Source organism: Rhinatrema bivittatum, chromosome 4 (assembly GCF_901001135.1).
Source record: "Rhinatrema bivittatum chromosome 4, aRhiBiv1.1, whole genome shotgun sequence".
Taxonomy (NCBI): Eukaryota; Metazoa; Chordata; class Amphibia; order Gymnophiona; family Rhinatrematidae; genus Rhinatrema; species Rhinatrema bivittatum.
In genome coordinates, this window is record NC_042618.1 from 111496118 (window position 1) to 111517133 (window position 21016).

A 21016-nucleotide genomic window follows, 5' to 3' on the forward strand; every position below is an offset into this window, starting at 1 on the left:
TACCAGAGCTGACCTTAAATGAGATGGGATCTGGAGAGGCCGGCCCTGAGCACCCCTTCACCAAAGCCTCCACCGTCTGGAGCCTTAACATCCAGACGATAATGACAAGTGAAAGTATGTAAGGACTTCCACATCGCTGCTCTGCAAATCTCCGCTGAAGGTATCTGTTGACATTCCGCCCAGGACGCAGCCTGGGAACGTGTAGAATGCGCATAGTCCCACCGGAAGAGACCTACCCTGCAACAGATTCGCCGAACTTATAGCCTTCTTCAACCATCTCGCAATAGTAGTCTTTGAAGCAGCATTCCCCCGCCGAGGACCACTCCAAAGAACAAAGAGATGATCCGAAACTCGGAAGGAGTTAGTAACCTCCAAATATCACAACAGCGTCCGTCGGACATCCAACCGGTGCAAGTCCTTAGACAAGTGATCCGCCCTGTCCAAATCTGAAAAGGAAGTAAGTTCCACCATCTGATTTAAATGAAAAGTGGACACCACCTTAGGAAGAAAAGAAGGAACCATACGAAGCGACACTCCCGAGTCCGAGATCTGCAAAAAGGGCTCCTGGCAGTCTGGGGTCCAAGATGGCGCCGAGATAAGACGCATACGAGTGTCTCTCTTCAGTTTACCTTAAAACTTTCCCTGATGCCACATTCCGGCCGCAAAAAGAGAGCGAGGGAGCGGTCAGCTCTGGAGCCCTCTTCGACTCCTGCGGTCATTGGTCCAATGGATGCTCACCTGCGCCGGGGAGCAGAGTGCCCGGCGATGAGCTCGCTGGACGACGTTTGGAGGGAGGAAGAGTCCGAAGCCGTCCCTAAGCAAATAATTCTATCCTCACCGGAAGATAGACATCCCCCCGAGAATCCAGCACAGAGACAAACCGCCGAAACTCGGGAGGAACCGGAGGCTCTGGAGATGAGTGCCTCCTGGGAGACTCCTCCGGAGCACAAGTTGACGGGGGGGGGGGGGGGGGGGGGGAAGAGTTAACGCAACACCAACTGGACCGGGAGTTGGAAGTAGTTTCACATGAAGTGGCACAGAAATCGCAAGGAAGGGAGACGCAGAACAAACCTCTGTAGACTTGGAAGGAATCGGGTTAACCTGTGAGCTGGTAAGGCCGTTAACTTTTCCCTTGAGTCTATATGGGAAGCAATAAGAGAGACTAACAATAACATATCTCGCCAAATAATAACCACAGTTAATAAAGTGGGAAGGCTGGATGGAAGTAAGAATGGCAACCATTGAAAAGGAAGTGGCAGAAAATATTCAAAAGTTACAACCTTTGGAGGTAAAAATGGAAAGTTTCAAGGATATACAATGTAATATTATCAAGGAAAATCAAGTTATTCAGCAGAGAATAGAGAATTTGGAAAATCAAGCGAGAGCAAGAAACCTGAGATGTATAAACTTTCCTAAGGTATCTTACCTGACTCCTAAGGAACTTTGGCGAAGATACATGATGGAAGTCTTAAAAATAACAGAAGAAACTCTTCCAATAGTCTCAAAAGTATACCCCGCCAATGAAAAAAACTGGAATTGACTCTGATAATTTCCAGATTTTGCAACCCAGAGAAACCCCTAATTTGGATATATCTGCAATTCTTGAGCAGTCCGATGAGAATATTGCCACACCATCCACTTTAATTGTGGTATTTCTGATGGAATCTGATAGGGAGTGGATTTTTAAAAAATATTTCTCCCTTTGAACTGAATCTTTTCTTGGCTGTAGACTCCAGATTTTCCCCGATCTTGCGAGAGCGACGCAGAGGAGACGACAACAATTCCTTCTTCTGAAACCTCAGATTTTGGAATTGGGAGGGTTATTTTTGTTGAAATTTCCCTGTAAATGCCTGATTAAATTTCAGGGCAATTCCTATATTTTTCTTCAACCCTCTCAATTAATTTCCTTTATAACTAGTAAGAAGATAAAGTGGTGTCCTCTACTTGTATAAACTGAATGTGCACTTCTAAAAGTGTAACTTGTCTATCAAAAAAAAATTGTACTGCTACCCCTTTATCTTAATTTCCTTTTTTTTTTTGGTAATATTTCCTGAGATTGTGTACATTATTGGACCCTTGTTTGAGGGCTTGATTTATATGCTCTGTAGCTGATTTTTCCTTTTTCCTAAAAATTTAGTGTACTATTTAATTTTACAGGGGAAATATTTGTCCTAATTGTTACTTTTTTTCTTTTGTTGTTTAAAGCTGCAAAGTATGTATTTTTCAATTCAAGTGGTTCTTGAAATTATTGTAAAATTGAATAAATAGAAAATTTAAAAAAAAAAAAGGGCTCCCGTCAAGACAGAGCTTGTAGCTCGAAAATTCGCCTCGCCGAGACAATAGACACCAAAAACGTCACATTCAGAGTCAAATCCTTTAGAGTGGACCTGCGAAGAGGCTCAAAAGGAGCGCCGCATAAGGCCTTCAGGACCAGATTCAAATTCCAGGAAGGACAAGGCCGACGTAATGGTGGATGCAAATGCTTAGCCCCTTTAAGAAAACGAACCACATCAGGATGAGACGCCAAGGGTACGCCGTGCACCTGGCCGCGGAATGACGCCAAGGCCGCCACCTGAACACGCAAGGAACTACACGAGAAGCCCTTCATCAAACCTTCTTGGAGAAAGAGCAAAACTTCGGGAACGGAAGCTTGAGTAGGAACCACCTCCCGAGCCAGACACCATGACTCGAATACCTTCCAAACTCGCACATAAGACAACGAAGTAGAAACTTTGCGGGACCTTAGGAGAGTGGTTACTACTGCATCCGAATACCCTCTGGCTTTCAACCTATGCCTCTCAAAAGCCATGCCGCTAGACAAAAGCGCTCGACCTGGTCGAAACAAACGGGTCCCTGGTGAAGGAGGTCCGGAAGATACGGCAATCAAAGAGGCTCCGCTAAGGCCATGTTTCGAAGGTCCGCAAACCACGGACATCGCGGCCACTCTGCCGCTACGAGGACTACTTCCGTGGGGTGAAACTCTATGCGATGCAGAATCCTGCCGATGAGAGGCCACGGAGGGAAGTCATAAAGGAGGACATCTGTCGGCCAAGGCAACAGTAAGGCATCCATGCCCTCCGCTCCCGTTTCCCTGCGACGAGCGAAAAACCATGGAGCTTTGGCGTTCCTGAATGTCGCCATCAGGTCCAGAGTGGGCATCCCCCACCGGGCGCAAATGAGTCGAAACGCGTCGTCTGCGAGTTCCCATTCTCTGGGATCTAGACGATTGCGACTGAGAAAGTCGGCCTGCACATTCTCTACCCTGGCGATGTGTGACGCTGCAATGCTGCCCAGGTGTCGTTCTGCCCACGCCATCAATTGCCGGGCCTCGGATGCCATTGGCTGACTCTTGGTTCCCCCCTGTCGGTTGATGTAAGCCACCGCGGTTGCATTGTTGGATAGGACTCTGACTGACTTGCCCCGAACTAGCGAAAGGAAGGCCTGCAGAGCCAGTCGAATCGCCCGGGTCTCTAAGCGGTTGATGGACCAACCTGCTTCCTGCGGGGACCAAACTCCCTGGACTGACTTTCGAAGGCAAATCGCCTCCCAGCCGGACAAGCTGGCATCCATGGTGACCACCATCCAGGAAGGAACCGCTAACGGTACTCCTCGGTTCAAATTGGTTGGGCACAACCACCAATCCATGCTGGATCGAGCCGACTGAGTTAGAGGTAAAGGTAGGCGAAATTGTTCCGATACCGAATTCCATCGGGAAAGCAACGCTGACTGTAAAGGTCGCATATGAGCGAAAGCCCAAGGAACCAATTCGAGCGTCGAAGTCATGGAGCCCAACATCTGAAAGTAATCCCAGACTATTGGCATGGGCTTGGAGAGCAAACGCTGAGCTTGTGTTTGCAACTTGACCATGCGCTCCCGCATTAGAAATACCATTCCCCGACGAGTGTCGAACAAAGCTCCCAAAAATTCCAAAGATTAGACGGAATCAGCCGTCTTTTGGCCCTGTTGATCACCCAGCCGAGACTCTCTAACAATTGGATCACCCATTGAACCGCTTCCTGACACAGCCTCTCAGACTTTGCACGAATCAGCCAATCGTCCAGATACGGGTGAACTAGGAGACCCTCTCTGCGAAGGTGCGCCACCACCACCACCATAATTTTGGTAAATGTTCGAGGTGCGGTCGTGAGCCCGAACGGCAACGCTTGAAACTGGTAATGTTGACCCATTACTGCAAAACATAGAAACCGCTGATATTCTGCACGGATTCCGATGTGAAGATACACTTCTGTGAGATCCAGAGAGGCTAGAAACTCCCCCTGTCGCACTGACGCGATCATAGACCGTAGAGTCTCCATACGAAAACGAGGTATGCGCAGACACCTGTTGACGCTTTTGAGGTCGAGAATCGGACGAAAAGTCCCTTCCTTCTTTGGAACCACGAAGTAATTGGAATACCGGCCTCTGCGCAGTTCTTGCCGAGGGACCGGCACTATTGCGCCGAGACTGGAAAGACATTTCAGCGTCCCCCTTACCACCCGGCGCTTGACTGAAAAACCGCAAGGGGATACCATGAAACACTATCGGGCTGCCGTGCAAAATCTAACACGTAACCTCGACTTATCACCTCCAGGACCCACTGATCCGATGTGATTCTGGTCCACTCCTCGTAACACCTGGATAGTCGGCCCCCAACCACCGGTATTGCGGCGTGGACCGGCTGGACATCATTGTGAAGGCTTTCCATTTTGTGTACTTTGACCGGCCCCTGGCCGGCCGAATCGGTGCCCGCGAAAGAACTGCGAATACGACTGCTGCCTGTTTGCACTATGACGAAAAGAGGAAACCAACTCTCTCGAAGTCCGGGGTCTCCGACCTCCCCAGAACCGGAAACGTGACGAAGGAAACCCCCCCCCCCCCCCCCCCCCCCCAGACCTAGGCCGATCCTCCGGCAGCCGATACACCTTGTTTTCGCCTAGGGACTCAATGAGATCCTCTAGCTCCTTACCAAATAACAACTTGCCCTTGAACGGCAACAAGCCCAACCTGGCCTTGGAGGACACATCCGCTGCTCAATGTCTAAAGCACAACAAGCGACGAGTGGAAACCGCTGAAACCATGGATCTATCCAAGGTACGAAGTAGATCATAAAAGGCATCGGCACTGTAGGCAATTACCGCTTCTAAGCGACCCGCCTGAAGCGCTTCCTCTGAAGAAAGAGACTCGTTGGCCAACAACTGTTGAACCCAACGCAGCCCTGCTCGTAATGAGAAATTACTGTAAATAGCCGCCCAGACCCCCAGGGTGGAGACCTCAAAAATCTTCTTAAGCTGTATCTCTAACTTTCTATCTTGCAAGTCCTTAAGCGCCGTGCCCCCAGTAACCGGAATGGTGGTCTTCTTCGTGAACGCCGCCACAGCCGAATCTATCTTAGGAATCTTCAACAGCTCCAAGGCCTCCTCCGGCAGGGGGTAGAACTTATCTATAGTCTTCGTGACCTTGAGCCCGAAGTGTCCCATTCCTTGAACAGCAAATCCGACGCTGAAAAATGTAAAGGAAAAGCGGACGGCGGCCCCCTCAAACCTAACACCACTGGGTCCGTAGCCCCCAGTCTGGATTCTTCCTGTGGTAACTGAATCCCCAACTCACCAAGGATGGCCGGGATGAGGGGCCCTAGCTCGTCTCGCCTAAAAAGGCATACTACCTTAGGGTCACCTCCGTCTGCCCCATGGGTACCACGCAGACCCCCTGAGGACCTGTCACCGACCCCCTCAACCCCCCTCGGGGGCGGTGACGACATGTCCTGGTCCCCCTGCTGTTCATCCGGATCATCAGTGTCCGACGTATCCGGATCACCCTGCGGAGCACTTACCCTAAGGGGCTGAGGGCCATCAGCGTGCCCCCTCGCTCTGGCGGGCTTAGCCCGCTTCCCTGAACCTAGATCAGGATCAGGATCCATTGACCCCTGTGGCCTTTTCCTCGCCAGTCTCCGCGCTTTGAAAGCTTTATGCATCAGTAAGACAAATTCTGATGTAAATGAAGAATCAGAGGACCAGTCAGAAAGATCGCCCTCTTGGCTCTCTAATTCACTCAAACCACTTTGGGGACCCTGCGCTGGGGGGACAAGAGTGGTGGGGAGTCCCCCTCCCCCTGCTCCGATCGTGAATCGGACGCCGCAGGTCCCGGGGGAGTTAAAATGGCGGGCCTTTCTGCCGATGACATTTCTCTGACACCCAAAATGGCGCCCATTCCCGCACTCCACGGGAAAGGGCCCTCCCCTGAGCCAGACTTGCTCTCCGGAGCTACCGCCGCGCGACTCGCACGACCCCGGGATCGATTGGGGACAGAGGAGACTCCTTCACCCCCCGAAACACAACCCAAGCAGAGGCTCTCACGGGAGAGGCGCCCCTGCGCCGAGCTGCAAGCCCGGCAAGCCGCCCGAGGCGGCATGAGTGACTGCACTGAGAGAGAAACAGAACCGTCAATCCAAAAAACAGAACGCGACTGCCCCCCTGCCGAAACGTAATAGAGAAAGAAGACTAACAAGGTTCCTGTGCACAAGAAATCATAAAGAACAGAATAAAAACTTTTTTTTTTTTTAATAATTACCAGTCACCTCCGGTTCCGGTACCACCTGGGGGGAGTGAGCCGGGCTCCCCGGTGTCACCCCCAGGGCAGGGTGATACGCTGGTAAGTGGGGAAAATCCCCACACGTCAGTGGCCTCTGTAACCAGGCGGGATGGCCCCCTCAGGCACAGGACTAGACCAGCAGGCAAGCAACTGTGGTCCCCCTACTAACTAAATACTACTGTCCTTAATCTACCTGTCTTTCCTTTTTTTTTTTTTTTTAAAGTACCAACTAGGCCGCAGCTCAGACTGTAGGTTTAGCACCCTCTCCACCTGCTAGAAGACAGAAGAATACTGCCAGACTGTAGGTGGCACCAGCCTATATAAGGCGGAGTTTTGTTTGTAAACTTGTCTCCATCTGCTAGAGGGGGGGGCAAAACCCAGAAGTCTGGACTGATCCGGGTATGTACAGGGAATGGGGCTTAGACGGCACATCTGCCAACCAGTTACGCAGCCACAAAACTGCCTGGCTGACACATAATATGAGATGAAGTCCTCACCAAATCATACAAAACATCCGCCACATACGCAACAGACGCTTCCAAGCATTCAGTCTTAACCACCTCGTCACCAGACTTCCCCTGCCCATCCTGAAGCAGTTGTACCCAGCGCAGGCATGCTCTTTGCATGAAGCTGGAGCAGATAGAGGCCGCAGACTCAGGGCGGACACATCAAAGATCCATTTGAGGTGGATCTCCAGCTTCCAATCCTGATCATCTTTCAAAGCCACGGAGCCAGTGACAGGGATAGTCATCTTCTGTCACCACCAAAACCATTACATCCACTTTTGGAAGAGAAAAAAGCTCCGTCTGTTCAGGCAAGGGATAAAGCTTTGACATCGCCCTTCCCACTCTCAAGTCTGAATCGGGAGCACCCCACTCCTGATCCACCATCTTTTTCACAGACTTATGATAAGGAAATGATCTCAGGAGGCCCCTAAGCCCAACCAGGACAGGATCCGCCCCTTCCATGTCTGAGTCTTCCTGAGGGACCTTTAGCCCCAGTTCCTCCAGAACCTTGTGGAATCAAAGGACCTAATTCCTCCCTCTGGAAAAGCAGAGTATCATGGGGTCATCTCCCTCAGAGATCAGAATATCCTCCATTTCATCTCCTGGATCTGTGTCCACAGCATCCAGATCAGCACCCTGATCCCAGAACTTCACCGCCTCCAAATCCCTGGGGGCCTCCTGCGACCCAACCGAGTCATCCGAGTCCTCAAAAGTCCAAACAGGGCCCAGTAAATGCTGCACCATGGAAGGCGGGTTACCACAGGACTGATTAGGTCTAGAAGCCAAGTCCTGACCCACCGGGGTCGGAGACTGGGATCCCAAATAAGCCTCATGGAGCAGCAGGACAAAATCAGGTGAAAAAGAGGAGCCATTGGAAAATGTGTGGCCTGAGCCCTAGTGCACCCAGAAGTAGGCATATCTAAACCAGCTGCCTCATCTCCCCCCGCCCCTCCATGGGACCCGGGTGGACTGGGGAAAGTCTCAGGGAAAATCCCCCTCCCCTCCGTAGGTATGGGTAAAACCACCTAAGCACCTAAATTGTCTGCCGTTCCTGTGCCGACAGAGACCGAAGGCCCAGCATGCACCAACCTGTCTCTCACAGATTTAGCAACCGCGGCAGTGTCGGCACCCTGCTTCCTTCGCTTTGTGGTTGCCGGGGACTTTGAAGGCCCTTCTCCTCCCGAAACACACGCCGAACAAAGCCAGAGGCGGCTTAAATGCGCTGGCACACCGAGCCGCAAACCATAACATAGCCAGTGGGAAAAAAAAACCCTGCTGAGCTCAAGCGCCGCAAAGAAATGGAGAAGGGCAAAGAACCAGTTCCTCGCAGCCGATCAATCACACGGAGGAAGGAAAGCCATCTGCCAGAGCCCTGGAGCCTCACCTGGCAAACTGCTCCTGTTGCTTTTTTTTTTTTTTTTTTTTTTAACAACTTTAATCAAATTGACAAAAAAAAACCCTCTCCTAAGGCTGAAACAGAGCTGTCCAGATCAGCTCAACCAAAGTTAAAGAAGGAGAGGAAGGTGAAAAAAAGAAGAGGCAAGCTGAGAAACCAAATTCCTGCAGCCCTGAGCCAAGAGCCGCCTAAGCGGCCTCGTAAAGGGGAGGGATCTGGACCATCACAGATCAATGGATCAACATAGTGAGCGTACAAAAAGGTCCCAGATTTCCAGCTCGTCCACCTCGATCAAACAGGGGTTATCCCCCAGGATCCAAACCCCTGGGAGGAAGGCTCACAAAATAAAAGAACTTGCCAGACTGCAGGTTTTTGCACAAGCCACCATCTGCTGGAGACAGAGAAATACTGAGGAACTTCAGGTGGCACCAGGGATTATGAAGCTAGTGAATCTTTCTCTGTCTCCATCAGCTGGCAGGAATGCATAAACCCAGGAGTTTGGTCTGATCTGGGTAAATACAGGGAACTCTGTTTTATGTGGCCTAGAAGACAGACTGTAATCTGCAAACTGTAAAAGAAACTCCATAATGCCATAATACATCAACATAAAAGAGGGACAGTAAAACATGGGTTGAAAAGGATATAAAATAGGGGCATTATAAGTATCACACATTTCAGTACTATAAGGAAGTTACTTACTGCCTCTTCATAGCAGAATAAATACAAGAAATTATTTTTGATAATTTGCATAATTTGTTCCACTATTAAGAAGCAGCAACTTCCCTACAGTACTGAAATGTGCAATAGTTACTGTATTATTTTTTATTTTATTTTATTTATTTATTTGTGTTTTTCTATACCGGCATTCACGGAAGTTCGTATCATGTCGGTTTACATATAACAAGGGGTGAGCAATACATTATAATGTACATAACTATAACATGAGAGTATGCATTACAAATTATAACAAGTGCACAGAAAAAGAAGTTACAATAAAACAGGGATGATTCTAACTGGGAGTAGAAGAAGATGATGATATAAGTTTAACATAAGAAGTAGAACGTTGCAGTAGTTGGTAATGTCTGGATCAGTTTAATGGATGATGATCAGTATGGCTAAGTTTGATGGAAGAGAATCAGTAAGGGTCCGGAAAGGCTTTCTTGAATAACCATGTTTTAAGTCTTTTTCTGAAGGTTGGAAGGCATGGTTCCTGTCGTAATTCTAAGGGGATGGAGTTCCATAGTGGGGGACCTGCTGTGGAGAAGGCCCGATCTCTCAATGTTATATGTTGGGTGGTATTGGCGTGTGGTACCTGTAGATATTCTCTGTACGCTTCTCTAATGGGTCTGGTGGAGGAGTGTTTTTTGAGAGTTATTTGTAGATAGAGTGGAGCAAGTCCATGGATATTTTTGTAGATTGTGGTGAGGGACTTATGGATTATTCTGTAGTGGATTGACAACCAGTGAAGGTCTTTGAGGACTGGCGTAATGTGATCTCTTCTCCTCTTGTTTGTTAAGATTCTTGCTGCCGTGTTCTGTATCATTTGGAGAGGTTTAGTATGGGATGATGGGAGACCTAGTAGGATAGCGTTGCAGTAATCTATTTTAGCAAAGATTATTGCTTGGAGCACTGTTCTATAATCATGTAAATGAAAGAGGGGTTTTATTCTTTTTAATACGTGTAGTTTGTGGAAGCAGTCTTCAGTTGTTTGGTTAATAAATGATTTTAGGTTTAGCCGGTTGTCTATAGAAACTCCTAGATCTCTTACTTTTGAAATTTGCAAGTTGGCTGGCGGGTTCGTAGTGATTTTGCAGTTTTCTGGAGAGATGAGCAGGAATTCGCTTTTTGATTGGTTTAGAATTAAATTTAAGCTGGAAAGGAGGCCGTTAATTTCTTGAAAACAGTTTTCCCAAAATTCTAGAGTTTTAGTGATGGATTCTTTGAGGGGGATCACGATCTGGACATCGTCGGCAAATAGAAAGTGTTTTAGGTTCAATTTGTTTAGCAGATGGCAAAGCGGGAGAAGGTATATGTTGAAAAGTGTTGGTGAGAGTGAGGAACCCTGAGGAACTCCTAGTGAAGAAGGGTATCTGAGGGATTCTTTGTTGTGGATTCTAACCTTGAAACCTCTGTTCTCTAGGAATGTCTTGAACCAGGTTAGTGCTGATCCTGTAATACCGATGTTCACCAGCTGGTTTAGTAGTATGGCGTGGTTTACAGTGTCGAATGCTGCGATAGGTCCAATAGGAAGGCCTGTCCTTTGTCGAGGCCCAAGGTGAGGTAGTCCGTCAGGGAGATGAGTAGGGATTCGGTACTTGAAGCTTTTCTGAAACCGTATTGAGTAGGGAATAGAATTTTGTGTTCTTCTATGTAGTCCGATAGTTGCGTGTTAACTAGTTTCTCCATCACCTTGGCAATGAATGGAAGATTGGACGGTAGCTGTTAGGATCTTTGGGGTCCAAGTTAGGTTTCTTGAGAAGCGGTTTGATGGATGCTAGTTTAAGGTAGTCTGGATAGAAACCCTGGGTAAATGAGCAGTTAATGATGTCCGCCAGGGTTTTGGTGATGGTGTCCGGGATTAGAAGTAGTAATTTAGACGGGATTTGGTCGAAGGGATGTGATGAAGGTTTCATTTTCTTCAGAAGTGTTTGGATCTCTGAGGATGTGGTGAGTTCAAGAGATTGGAGGGATATGTCCTTATTGTGGTGTATGTAAGTGCTGGCTGGTGTGCCAGTATTGGGCTTTAATTGTGTTAGGTGGTTCGTGACTTTATTACTGAAGAAGAGTGCCAGCTCATCTGCTTTTGTTTGAGCTTGGTTGATTGGTATGTCAGGTGAATTGGCCTGAGTTAGATTGGAGACGAATGTGAAAAGGGCTTTGGAGTCGAAGATAAGGTCATGAATCTTATGTGCGTAGAAGTCCCTTTTTGGTTTTAAGGTGGAGCTCTTGTATGAGTGGAGAGCGAGTTTGTATGCAGAAAGCATAGCGGGGGAAGGGGCTTTACGCCATTTACTTTCTTTCTGACGTAGACTGTGTTTGAGGTTTCTAAGTTTGTTAGTAAACCATGGCTGTCTTTTGGACGCACCTTGTTTGTATTTTTTTGTTATCAGTGGACATAGTTTGTTTGCCACAGTTTCTGTTATGGTAGACCAGGAATTTATGGCTGAATTGGGGGATGTGACGTCTATGAGTGAGAGTTCCGTGTTTAGATGATTGCTGAGTTCGTCAGAGGAGCATACTTTTCTGTAGAGAAATGAATGTTGAGGGGAGTGTTTGTTGCTCGTTTGGGTCATCGAAAAGGTGGTGGAGATTAATGAGTGGTCTGACCAGGGAACTAGTTTGCATGTAGGGTGTACTGAATGTGTTATACCTGAGTTCAGAAATATAAGGTCCAGTGTGTGACCTGCCTTGTGCGTAGGTTCGTTGATTATTTGTTTGAATCCCATTGCAGACATGGCGGTAAGGAAGGTTTTGCAGCTGGTTGAGAGTGTGGGGTTGTCAACGTGTAAGTTAAAATCTCCTAGGATTATCGTTGGGGAGTCTGAATTTAGATAAGATGCTATAATTTCAAGGATGGGTGATGCATCTGCTTCTAGAAGGCCTGGAGGGACGTATACTAGAAGGATTAACCTAAAATTTGCAGCAGTACAAAAAGTGGTGGCACATCAAAAGGTGAGGTGCTGCATCTGCTCTCAATGTACCAAAAGGTTTTGTTGTCAATTGTGGGTTATAAGAATGTTTTTTTTTGTTTTGTTTTTTTATTATTAATGGTTTTATTGGTGATAACAGTATAACAATGTAAATAAACAGTATAAAATCAAGATATGTCACCGTTTTATGTCAATTATTTCTAAGGATAGGTTTCTACCCACTTTAAGCTGTAGATAGTGGGTGGCTTTTCCTCTTCTTAATGAAATAACCCTTTGGTACAGGGTCAGTCAAAATGCATTTTTATTAATTTCTGACAGAATTTTTTTTATTTTACCTTGTTCAGAATCCCAAAGAAATTGTAGGGTCTCTTGGGGCCTGGTGTCAGTGTGGCATCCACACAGATGAATGAATAATTTCCAAAAGAGGTCCTGTGGACATAGTGGAAAGAACCCTCTTTGCGCAGGGCGGAGTATTTCCTGCCAAAACAATGGACACACTGAGAACTCTGAGCAAGGGAAAGATGCACTCTTCAAGCAGTTTTGAAGATATTTATTTACCAACATTTGATATTCCACCTTTTCCAAGCTAGTCTCAAGGCAGATTACAATTAGATTTAATTAAATTCCTCTTACAATAATGTAACAGTTTACAATCAACATAGGGAAACACAATATTTCGGTTTCTCTGCGTGCTTGCAGCAAGATAAAAGCTCAGAATTTCCTACAGCATCTCCAGCGGAGGGCGACACCTCCCAGACACGAGACTGGTATCCCCCCAGGCAGCGCCCCTGGCGAGATCCACCACTCCAAGACACAAAGCGGTATCCTCTAGGCTCTCCCCCCCCCAGACAGGAACCACTATTCCAAAGCACACATATACTCACTCACACTGAGTCAGCACACAGTAGATTCCAGAATAGCAGTGTTTTATGCCCAGCAGAAAGCAATGCAGCAAAGGTATCACTCACAAAGCAAAGGCAATAGTACAATAATAAAGCAATGCCATACTTCCCTCTCTCTGTTGTCACAAGAGCCCAGAAGAGCAGCATGGCTCTGCTGCTTCTAGTTGCTCAGGATTGCAAAAAATCTCTCCCTCAGTTATATTTCCCCTCCCTCTTTCAGTATGTGCATCTGAAAGTATGTTTTGAAAGACTGCATACAGTTTTCTCAAAACAAGTGGCTTTTCCTTGTGATTCTGCATCTGCTGTTCATCTCTTCCTTTCCCACACTTGTTCACAGTTGTGTGATGTGCGTCAGTGTGAGAACCCCAAGTCCATTAAAAGCCTAGCTTCTGAATGTATCCTAAGCCAAGATTTTCAGACTTAGGCTAAGAAATTCCATTGCACACATAGGTGGGGCATGCAAAGGTATGATTAGAGGTACAAGGGGGATTAAACTGATCATTTAGTGTATGATTATTTAGCTATAATTATTCTCATAACTGCATAATTTTGGTATGCATTACTGATTTTATTTTCAAAACCTTTTTCCACCGTTTGCCCTTGAAATGCAGTCCAAGAAAAATGGGACCCACTCTAGATCTAAGCCCATTTATTGCATGCTGAGGAGGACTGTGCTGCTCCCTGATACCCAATGTTAGTCTGGAAAGAGCGAGTGAAAGCATAAGAAGGGGCAAAAGGAACTGCTTTCAGACGCATATTCTCCTAACCATTATTAAATATGCCTTTTACCTATGAATATGCTGCAGCTATTCTGCAGCACCTGTCTCCAGAGCTGAGAAGGCAGTTAGGTAGTGCTGGCTATACTGGTGGCGTGGACTGCTTCTATGGTCAAGCCCAAAAGCAAAGCATGTTCAAACAGCAGCATTATATGACTTATTGGGAAGGCTGTTCACCCTTTAAAAATGTTGCTAGCAGTAATTTTCTTATGGGTTTGACAGTTGCTTGTTTTTGATTTTTAATATTACTACCCGCAACATAAGGCTTGGGAGTAAACTGCACGGAGCAGCAGTTACTACCCTTAACAGAAACATGGGTGTATCCTGCACAGAGTGGCAATTACTACCTTAAAAAGCTTGCTGGGCAGACTGGATAACATACAAACATAGAAATGATGGCAGAACAGGACCAAATGGTGTATCCAGTCTGCCCAGCAAGCTTATGATAGTATCTGCCACGGCGTGCAGGTTACCCCCATGCTTATCATGGGGGTAACCAATTAGGGCCCTAAACGTCAGGGCCCTAATTGGTTACTGTCCAAATCCCATTTCCCCTTTACCCCTGCTGTTGAAGGAGAGAGTACTGTTGGAGTTGCATTAACAGTATGTAGGCTTATTGGTTAAGGGTAGTAACTGCTGCAACAGCAAATTACCCCCATGTCCATAACTTGCTGAAGAAACCGCATGCACTCCTCCTCAGTCTTCGCGCAAATGAGCCAATCGCCCAGATATGGATGTACCAAAATCCCTTCTCACCGAAGGGCTGCTGCCACCGTCACCATCACCTTTGTGAAGGTTTGTGGTACCATGGCCAAGCAGAAGGGAAGATCTCAAAACTGGAAATGCTGTCCCAATACCATGAAATGAAGGAATTTCTGATGGTCCTTCCGAATGGGAATATGGAGTTACGCCTGTCAGATCCAACGATGCCAAGAAATCTCCTCTGTGGACTGCTGCAATCACCATTCGCAATGTCTTCATGCAAAAATACAGAACCCTCAGGGCCCTATTCACTTTCTGCAAGTCAAAAAGTTCCCTCCTTCTTGGGAACCACAAAATAAATGGAGAACCTTTCCTGTCCCTGCTCCTCCCGTGGGACGGGAACTATCGCATTTAAAAACTTAACAGCCTCTGCAAAGTCTCCCACACCACCTCTCGCTTGCTTCGAAAGGCAACATGAGACTCCAGAAAGGCCTCCCTGACAGGGCGCGAAAATTCTAGAGCATAACCATCTCTCACCACTTCTACAACCCAATGGTCTGAGGTAATCTTGACCCACTCCTCGTAAAAGCCGGACAATCTGCCCCCTACCACTTCTACGGAGGAATGGGTGATGCTGGCTTCTTTGTGAAGACTTTCCACCACTGGCCCCTTGACTGGCAACATCCCTGGAAGCTCTGCGGTAGTCTCGAAAGGACTGATGCCGTCCCAATGACTGCTTCACTCCCACACCAGAGAAGGTCTTGCCTGACCAGAACCTGCGCAACTCCTGAAAATGGGACCGAGACGGAAAAACCTTCTTGCTAGTTTTCTTATCCTCAGGCAACCTGTTCCTTTTGGACTCCCCCAGAGTCTTCATCAGCTAATCCAAATCCTCCCCAAAAAGGAGTTTCCCCTTAAAAGGAAGATTACACAACTGGGTCCTGGACCATGTCAGCTGACCAATTTTGCAACCACAAAGGTCTGCATGCCACTACTGCCAAGACCATGCTCCTGGCCAAAGTGCACACCAAGTCATAAAGCGCATCGGCAGCATAAGCCACTCCAGCCTCCAAGCGCGCCGATTGCAGAGTACGGACATTCCTTGAAGAGGCTTGCTTCTGTGCCTTCTGCACCCAGCACAAACAGGCCCTCTGCATCATGCTGTCACAAATCATGGACCGGAGACTCAAGGCAGAAACCTCGAACATCCACTTCAATTGAATTTGGAAATTGCTGCCCTGAACATCCTTCAGGGCAGCAACCCCTGCCATCGAGATGGTCACCGCTGCATCCACTTTAGGCACCCACAGAAGCTCCAAGGTCTCTTCCATTAGGAGGTAAAGCTTAGCCATGGTCCTGCCGACTTTTAGACCTGATTCCAAAAAGTCCCACTCCTGGTTCACCAACTTCCGAATCTTCTTAGGCAAGGGAAAGGCACTAGGAGGGCCCCGCAGCCCATCCAGGACCAGATTCATGCCCTCATTATCAGTCTCCTCCTGAGTTACTTTCACCCCCAGTTCCTGCAATATCTGAGGAATATGGGGATGCAATTCCTACAAGCGGACCATCCTAGGGTCATCCCCTTCCAACATTGGAAACTTGTCTGGATCAGGATCATTCTTATTTGCATTAGAGTCCGCATTCGGACCTGCCCCATGCAAATCCATAGGGTCCTCCGGCATATCATCCAAATTTCCCACATCCCTGGATCAGCCTCCGAACCTGCCCGACCCAGATTCAGGCGTTGCAGCAGATCCCCGGACTTCCAGAAGAGGCCACCTTTGGACTCTTAAAAGAGCGACAAGGTGGCCTCTTCTTTGGATGCTTGATCCACCCCTCCTGCACTGGGAAGGCCTTATGCAGGAGCAAAACAAACTCCGGTGAAAAATCTTCAGGATCCTTGGTCCCCTGCTCGAGAAGGCTGTTCGAATCCCCTCCCCATCCTGTCCCTCCTGCACCACAAGCGACAGAAGCGGAGGGGAATCCCAGGATTCTTTGGAGACCACGATCCCCTATGGGCACAGCTGCACTCCGAGGTCCCCCCAGGACTGCAGTCATGGCCCCTAAAGAACAGAAGGTCCTCTTTTCCAAGGTCGCCCTTGCCATGGTACCTTCATCTCCCGCCGCGTAGCCAGAGCACATGGAACGCTTGCTGAGCTGTGTGGCCTGCAGGCCGCCACTCATGGCTTTGGTGCCGTAACATGCAATCTGATCAAAAAAACAGCAGGCCGCATACGTGGCTGAAAATGCTGCAGTGTAGAACTGGCACGGGTGGCACGAGAGAGAAGGCGCGAGGCCACAGCCGTGGTGAAAACCGCAGCCCTGCAAAACCGCTGGCCCGAGTGGCAAGTGGGAAAAAACGTATGCCACACCCATGGCTGACTAACTGCACCGCGCCACCGCCCAGATGTAACAACTGGACCGACTGAGGCTTCCATCAAATTCCCAGGACCCCCAGGGAGAAGGGAGATGGGCAACCACCCCAAGCTTCCTCTCCTGCAAGCGCCAACAGCTACCACTGTCCCAGGCGCACCAACTGCCATGCCCCGACTGTTCCTTCGGCCGCTGCAAGGCTCATGGATTTTTTTTTTTTCAATAAAAACTTAACACCAACAAATACAGGGTACTTCCCTGACAGAACGGTGAACTCTCAGGAGGAGACCTCGGAGGTCACGAGGAAGCCAGTTCCCTGGCTATCAGGACCTCAAGGCAAGCTGAGGACGAACACCAGCCAGTGGTTCCCAAACCCCCAGTTGCCCTGCTCCACCTGAGGGATGGTCCACGAAAGAGCCTAACACCTCAGGGAGCCTCTGTCTTAACTTCCCTTAAATTTCTCTCTCTCTTTTTTTTTTTTCCTTTATCAGACTGCAGGTTTGCACCTCTACCATCTGCTGGAGAGAAAGAAATACTGAGGGACTGCAGGTGGCACTCTCAGTTATGTAGCATTGCCTCAAATTTTGTTCTCTGCCTCCATCTGCTGGTAGGGATGCAAAACCAACTTGTCTGGACTGATCTGGGTATGAACAGGAAACTGCTTTATTTCTATTTTTATTTTTTTTTAACAAAAGAACACTTCCCTGAAGTTGTGACAACAGGCTCCAGATGTCCTCCGGAGGGGAGGGAGCTGGCACTACCAGTTGTACACCCCCAACGGTGAAAAGGACAGAGTCAAAAAGGGTCCCCAGTCCCCTGCCTGTCCACCTCAAAAAACAGAAGGGATGGCCCCACCAGGTCCTGCCAACCTTCTGAGAAGTACTTTTCACTCCTAACCAGACTTTATTTATTTATTTTAACTAATTCACAGACTTCAGGTTTTGCACTGCCACAATCTGCTGGAGACAGAGAAATACTGAGTAACACCAGGTGGCACACCAGGTTATATGCCAGGGTCAGCTCATGGGAGAGCGTGAGCCCCTGAACCATGGCACGACTCAGAGAGGAGCCCCGAGCCACACCATGGGAGATGAGCACATGCAACCACGGGCAGAGCAGGAACAAAGCAGGACTGGAACTAAAGCAAGCAACTCAGAACAGGCACCAAGCAGGATCAGCCCTCCGCTGGACCCACATGCACCAAGGAGACCCAGCAACGCAATGCTGGTCTCAGGAGGAGCCCTCCAGCCACTCAAAAGCCCTTTCGGACCTGCCGCTTTGGAACGACGAGTGCATGAGGCCAGACGGAGACTGAGGGCAGGAACAAGACGGAGACTTGGAATTTGGAAAGACTCGGAACAAGGATTCAGGTTACTCAGGTGGTCTAGGGCAAGGTTTCAGGACTCAGGCGAAAGTACTGGGTAAAAACTGCATTGCAGCGCGCCCTACACAGCCGCCCATGGCTGGTCACGGACCATGCTGAGTGCAAAGCAGACTCCAGGCGAAGTAGTGGAACTTGGGATTGGAACATGTCGAAGATTCAGTAGAGGCCTGCACCGGGGTACGCCTTACACAGCCGCCTGTGGCTGGTTGCGGACCACGCTGGAGCGGAGCAGGTTCTGGCAGAGTCTTGGGCATGGACGGAAGCAGTCAAGAAACTCCGAAGATGGGACAGGATTCAAGACTCAGGATTCAAGACTCGGAACTTGGAACATTAAAAACAAGGGTCTTCCAGAGACCTGCGCTGCAGACGAGAAGGCCTTGTACCACGAAGCGTCCTACACAGCCTCCCAATGGGCTGGTCACAGAACCACGACAGTGGCACGCCAGGAAAGGTGGACGCAGGAAACTGCTTGCAGAGGCGAAGACGAAGGCATCAGGACCAAGACATCAGGAACACGGAATATCTGGAACATCATGACTTTCAGGAAAGGAACTACGGAACATCAAGACATCTGGAGCATCAGGACATCTGGAACAGAACTTGGAACATCAGGACTTGGAACAGGCAACAAAGGAGCTCCGATGGAGGATAAGACCAGAAATATCAGGACGAAGAGACCAGGAACATCAAGACATGGAAAGAAGAACCATCTTGGACACATGAAGACCACGGAGGATCTGGACCGGCACAGAAGAACATGGATGACCATGGAGTCCGATCCAAAGGCCCCGAGGAACTGGAAATGAACCCTTTTATAGGGCTGAAACAGGAAGTGAGCTAAAAAGGACTTCCAGTGGGGCAGCGGGTTTTTCCCACCGCTGGCCCTTTAAATATCTTGGAAAAGGCGCGCGCTGGCACCTAGGAAGGCCCAGGAAGAGCACGCAGGACCACGAACAGCGGCGACCTCACTGCACGGACGGAGGAGCCGGCCCCGATGGTGGCACAAGGCCGCGAAGAGAGACAGACCCGCAGCAGTGTCACAGCAGCAGTGTCTTCCCTTGCCGCTCAAAGGAGTCCCAGCGGCGTCTTCCCCACCTCAGAGAAGGAATCAGCAGCGGTGGCTTCAGGGCCGCATTGGAGGCAGCGCCGGCGGCTTGGAGCCGCGATGAAGTGGATCCTGGCAGCAGCTAGGCCATGAAGATAAAAAGTAAGCCGCGGTTTCCTGCCGCTTGAAGATCCTGACAGTGGTGGTGCTAAGGCCGCGAAAGGAGACATCGGCGGGCCCCTCCTGCTGCAGAATGGCGTCAGACCGCAAGGAGGCGGTAAGTAGAGACCTGCTCGTGGGATGGAGTCTGCGAGCAGGATCGTAACAACCCAGGAGTTTGGACTGATCTGGGTATGTACAGGGAACTGGAACTATTGCCTTCAATAGTTGAAGCTGCACAAGAGTGTTGAGCACTACCTTCAGTTTGTGACTGTCATACATTGGGAACAGGAGTTCCTTCTTGGTAAGGCAGTAAAATTTGATCACATCCAAGACCCATTGATCTGATGTGATTTGGGCCCATTCCTGGTGAACCTGCTGCAAGCGACCACTCACATGCAAACCAGAGAACGGACTCGCCAACCTTCATTGAGAGGTCCAAACAGTTCCAGTGGAGGAATATCGCTCTAACTTTGTCTTCTTGAAACTACGAAAGCACTGGCCCTTTCACTTAGAACTCTAACCAACCTTAAAAAGGAATAAGAATATGATTACCTTTCTGGCCAATAATGTCTAGAGCCCCGGAGCTGGCCTTGACCTTGATTAGACTAGAAGATAGACTGTAGCTTGTCTTACAGGAGTCTTTGGGGCTTAGGATCCCCAATATTTTTTTTTTATCAGCTGCTCCATGTCCTTCCCAAAGGACAGTCTGTCCTTAAAGGGGATATTGATCAATCAAGACTAATCAGGAATCCTCAGATCAGTTGCAGTGCCAGAGAAGCCTTCTGGCTGCAACTGATGAAGCCACTGATCTGGAAGACACTGGCAAAACATCATAGAGGGCAACTTCCAAAAAAGCCATAGCAGACGCCATTTTCAAGCAGTGTCTTCATTTTCCAGTGCAAGATCACACCACCACTATAATCTGAAATATGGATTGCCAAGCTGCATAGGTGAACATATGTTTGAGGGAAGTTCAGTCCTCTGATTCTGAGGATCCCAAAGAGAAGTACTGTCCCAGTGGGATAGTAGTGCGCCTTGTTACTGCATAGACTAAGGAATCCACTCGAGGCAACTGAAACAGATACAGTACTGCCTCAAGAGCCAGAAGATACAACCTAAGAAGGCTTTGCATGCCCCTGAGACAACTCTCAGGGGTCTCTCACTCTACTAAAACTATCTCCTCAATCTCAGAGTGGAGGGGAAAAACTCTAGAGGACGTATGGGCCCCTTAATAATACTGATTTCTCTACAACTGGATCTGCAATTCTTTTTTTTAATTTAAAGTTTATTTACCATAAAGAATAACAAAGAAATAACAGTCAGGTATTTATGTATATACAAAAGTCAATGTACACTTTTTTCCCCAAACAGAAATCCCCTTATCACCCAGGATCTGCAATTCTAAGACATGAAACCACTTAGTTTATAAAAGTCACAATTTCCTTGTGAAATATACAAATCACCTTGCTGTCCTCTTTATCTGAGGGAACCTCACCTTCTTCCATAGAAGGAATGCTCCAGGAGTCAACCCC

The 21016-nt window shown here is 48.4% G+C and overlaps 1 protein-coding gene across 4 annotated transcripts in view; it reads right to left on the reverse strand.

Moving 5' to 3' along the window:
- The window catches only part of TMEM62 (transmembrane protein 62), a 144870-nt gene that overhangs the window by 84003 nt on the left and 39851 nt on the right, over positions 1-21016 (reverse strand). For all 4 annotated transcript variants that reach the window (XM_029598681.1, XM_029598680.1, XM_029598682.1 and 1 more), the window contains one exon: positions 12476-12617. In XM_029598681.1, coding sequence (XP_029454541.1) covers positions 12476-12617 — 142 coding nt within the window. The remainder of the gene's footprint in view (positions 1-12475; positions 12618-21016) is intronic.